We start from the raw sequence: 4,110 nt of genomic DNA, 5'->3' as shown, positions 1-4,110 counted from the left end.
ATAATCTAGATTAAGCATTTTTCTTTGTTTTTGATTAAGCACACTAACTGTTTGAGATTTTGTTTAAGCTAACCTTAACCTCACTCCAGCAACAGAGTGCTTTGTTTTCTGTTTCTGGTTTTGTTTGTGTTGTATGCTAGGAGGAAGAAGAGGTGCATCTGCCTCTTTTGATTCCGATCCAGAAAGGACATTCTTGAGATTGAGAAGTGAAGCAAGAGGGAAGGGAGTTATTGGAGAAGAAGAATCAGAAGGGGAAGACCAAGAAATGGAGGGTAACCTCCCCAATCCACCAAAAGAAGTGGCCAACAATAATGGTCATCTTCAAAGGAGAGTTCTAGCATCATACACCTTCCCCAATCCAAGAAACTATGGGAGCAGTATACTCACTCCTAATGTTCATGCAAACAACTTTGAATTGAAACCTCAACTTATCACTTGGTGCAAAACAAGTGTTCCTATGGCTGGATCTAAATCAACACTTATCTGTCTTCTTGAGGATATGTGAAACTGTCAAAACCAATGGTATGCATCTGGATATCTACAAGTTGCTGCTGTTTCCATTCTCTTTGAGGAATAAGGCGTCTCAATGGCTGGAGACATTCCCCAAAGAAAGCATCAACACTTGGGATGATTTGGTGAACAAATTCCTATCTAAGTTCTACGCACCTCAGAGGATCATAAGATTAAAGACAGAAGTGCAAACATTCACTCAAATGGATGGAGAATCACTTTATGAGGCATGAGAGAGATACAAATCTCTGATTAGGAAATGTCCACCTGAGATATTTAGTGAATGGGACAGACTTTAGAATTTCTATGAGGGGTTGACTCTAAAAGCTTAAGAGTCCCTAGATTACTCTATAGGAGGATCATTGCAATTAATGATGATAGGTGAAAAAGCCTAGAATCTCATAGACACTGTAACTAACAATCAATACTTCTATGCTCATGAGAGGCAATGCCAACCAGTTCAAAAGAAGGGTGTGTTGGATCTAGAAGGAGTGAACACTATCTTGGCATAGAACAAGTTGATGCACCAACAAATCCAGCAACAAATGGAGTTGATGACAAAGAGAATTGATGGACTTCAAGTGGCTGCAGTTGGCACAGCAAGCCAACCCTCAAATGGATGGAGCCAAAGTGAAGAAGCTTTTGAGAAAAGCAACTATGATCAGCAACCAGAACAAGTCCAATATATGCATAACACCTCAAGCTCTTCTTAGAATGAATTTCATGGAGATACATACAATCCATCATGGAGGAATCATCCTAACTTGAGGTGGGGTGATAATCAGAATTCATGGCAAAAGAATCACAATTCCAACAACTCCTGCAACACAAACAACCAAACTCATTCATCCAATAACACTAACCAATACAGAAAACCACAAAACTCATATCAACAACCCAACAACAACTCACAGATTCACCAAAATAATTTCTCCACACTACCTTTCAATTCCTAGAACAACCACCTCAACAACCTAAATAACTTCTAGCAACAACCATCATATTCCAACATACCACCCATTGACCATCAGGAAACCAGGATCTCAGCTCTTGAAGTAACATTACAAACACTTGCTCAAACCACACAGAATCTAGCCAAAGAGGAAGAGAGTTTAATTAAAGGACAAGAGAGACAAGAAGCCACCATGAGGAATCTTGAAAGACAGGTAGGGCAATTGGCCAGACAAGCTGAGAGACCAACCAATATTTTTCCAAGTGATACCATTCCAAATCCCAAAGAATAATGCAAGGCCATTCAATTAAGAAGTGGAAAAACTTTGGGGAATGACAAAGAGGCTAACGAGAAGCCAGCAGAGGATGACAAGGCTAACAGCAAGAAAGGAATGGCAGCAGAGGAAGAGGACCAAGAGAGTTCAAAGAAGAAAAAGGAAGAATCACAGGCTTCAAAGAAGGGAAAACAAGTCATGACAGAGCCCTCACAAGAATGGAGGAAGGAGGTGAAGCCTTACATTCCGCCTCTGCCATATCCTCAAAGGTTACAGAGAGAGCTCAAGGACCAACAATTTTCCAAGTTCCTTAAAATTTTTAAGAAGCTGGAAATCAACATTTCCCTTGCTGAAGATCTGGAGCAAATGCCCTTGTATGATAAATACCTCAAAGAACTCATTAACAAGAAGAGAAGCTGGAATGAGAAGGAGACAGTGGTCTTAACCTAAAAGTACAGTGTAGTGATTCAAAGAGGTCTCCCACCAAAACTCAAAGATCTTGGGAGCTTCTTTTTACCTTGCACTATTGGCAACATGTCTATTGATAAGGCACTTTGTGATCTAGGATCAAGTATCAATCTGATGCCTTTATCTATGATGAGAAGGTTGTCTATAGAAGCAGTGAAGCCTACAAGGATGTCCTTGCAACTTGCTGATAGATCAATGGTAATCCCCAATGGAGTGGTTGAGAATCTCTTAGTCAAGGTGGGTAAGTTCATATTTCCAGCAGATTTTGTGATCCTAGATCTAGATGAAGAGGGAGGTGATTCTATCATATTAGGAAGGCCCTTCCTAGCCACAGCAAGAGCCATCATCGATGTGGAGAAAGGAGAAATGACCTTGAGAGTACATGATGAGCAAATCACTCTAAATGTTTTTAGGGAGATGCAGCATCTGGCTGAAGAGAAAGGTTGCATGAGAATTGAAGAGGAAGACTTAAACTAGAAGGAAAAACCCAAGGAAGCACTCATCAACTCACTCTTGGTATGGAGGACTAACATTGAAGAAAAACCAAAGAGTTATGAGGAAAGGAAGGCTGCAAAAGAAAAGAAGGTTGAGAAGGGACTGCAGAAAGACGTTACAAAATTGATCACAAAGAAGAAAGCCCTTGACATAAATCCTGCTGCCAAGAAAGAAGGGTCATCGATGAGCGGATAATTTATACGCTTTTTGGCATTATTTTTAGTATGTTTTCAGTAGATTTTAGTTAGTTTTTATTATATTTTTATTAGTTTTTATTTAAAATTAACTTTTCTAGACTTTACTATGAGTTTGTGTATTTTTTTGTGATTTCAGGTATTTTCTGGCTGAAATTGAGGGACCTGAGCAAAAATCTGATTCAGAGGCTGAAAAAGGACTGCAGATGCTGTTGGATTCTGACCTCCCTGCACTCAAAGTAGATTTTCTGGAGCTACAGAAGCTCAATTGGCGCGCTCTTAATTGCGTTGGAAAGTAGACATCCTGGGCTTTCCAGCAATATATAATAGTCTATACTTTGCCCAAGATTTGATGGCCCAAACCGGCGTTCCAAGTTAGCTTAAAAATTATGGCGTTTAACGCCAAAACTGGCATAAAAGCTGGAGTTAAACGCCCAAACTGGCACAAAAACTGGCGTTTAACTCCAAGAAAAGTCTCTACACATGAAAGCTTCAATGCTCTGCCCAATCACACACCAAGTGGGCCCCGGAAGTGGATTTTTACACTAAACACCCTAGCTTACTCATTTTCTGTAACCCTAGGTCACTAGTTTACTATAAAAACTACTTTTAATAATTCATCTTGTACCTCATGACATTCTACACGTTTCATATTGTATCTTTTACGGTATGAGTCTCTAAACCCCATTGTTGGGGGTGAGGAGCTCTGCTGTTCTTCATGAATTAATGCAATTACTACTGTTTTCCATTCTATCACGCTTGCTTCTATTCTAAGATATTCATTCGCATTTCAACCTGATGAATGTGATGATCTATGACACTCATCATCATTCTCATCTATGAATGCGTGCTTGACAACCACCTCCGTTCTACATGCAATCAAGCTTGAATGTGTATCTCTTGGGTTTCTAATCTAAGATTGGAACCTTCGTGGTATAGGCTAGAATTATTGGCGGCCATTCCTGAGGTCCGGAAAGTCTAAACCTTGTCTGTGGTATTCTGAGTAGGATCTGGGAAGGGATGACTGTGACGAGCTTCAAACTCGCGAGTGTTGGGTGTGTGACAGACGCAAAAGGATCAATGGATCCTATTCCAACATGATCGAGAACCGACAGATGATTTGCCGTGTAGTGACAGCGCATTTGGAACATTTTCACTGAGAGGACGTGATGCACGGAAAACTTGTCTCGCAACAAATCTCCCTTCGGCAAGTGTAC

General features: G+C 40.3%; 1 protein-coding gene across 1 annotated transcript; it reads left to right on the top strand.

Moving 5' to 3' along the window:
* Positions 1-2,270: 2,270 nt before the first annotated feature.
* On the top strand, positions 2,271-2,681 carry LOC148574153 (uncharacterized). Its single transcript, XM_088505860.1, has one exon. It carries the CDS (start codon positions 2,271-2,273, stop codon positions 2,679-2,681), a length of 411 nt encoding a protein of 136 aa, XP_088361986.1.
* The last annotated feature ends 1,429 nt before the right edge of the window (positions 2,682-4,110 follow it).

This window comes from Arachis ipaensis, chromosome B2 (genome assembly GCF_059453495.1).
Source record: "Arachis ipaensis isolate K30076 ecotype BB chromosome B2, ASM5945349v1, whole genome shotgun sequence".
NCBI lineage: Eukaryota > Viridiplantae > Streptophyta > Magnoliopsida > Fabales > Fabaceae > Arachis > Arachis ipaensis.
The sequence above is the reverse complement of the archived record's forward strand: the minus strand, read 5'-3'. Positions and strand labels throughout refer to the sequence as shown.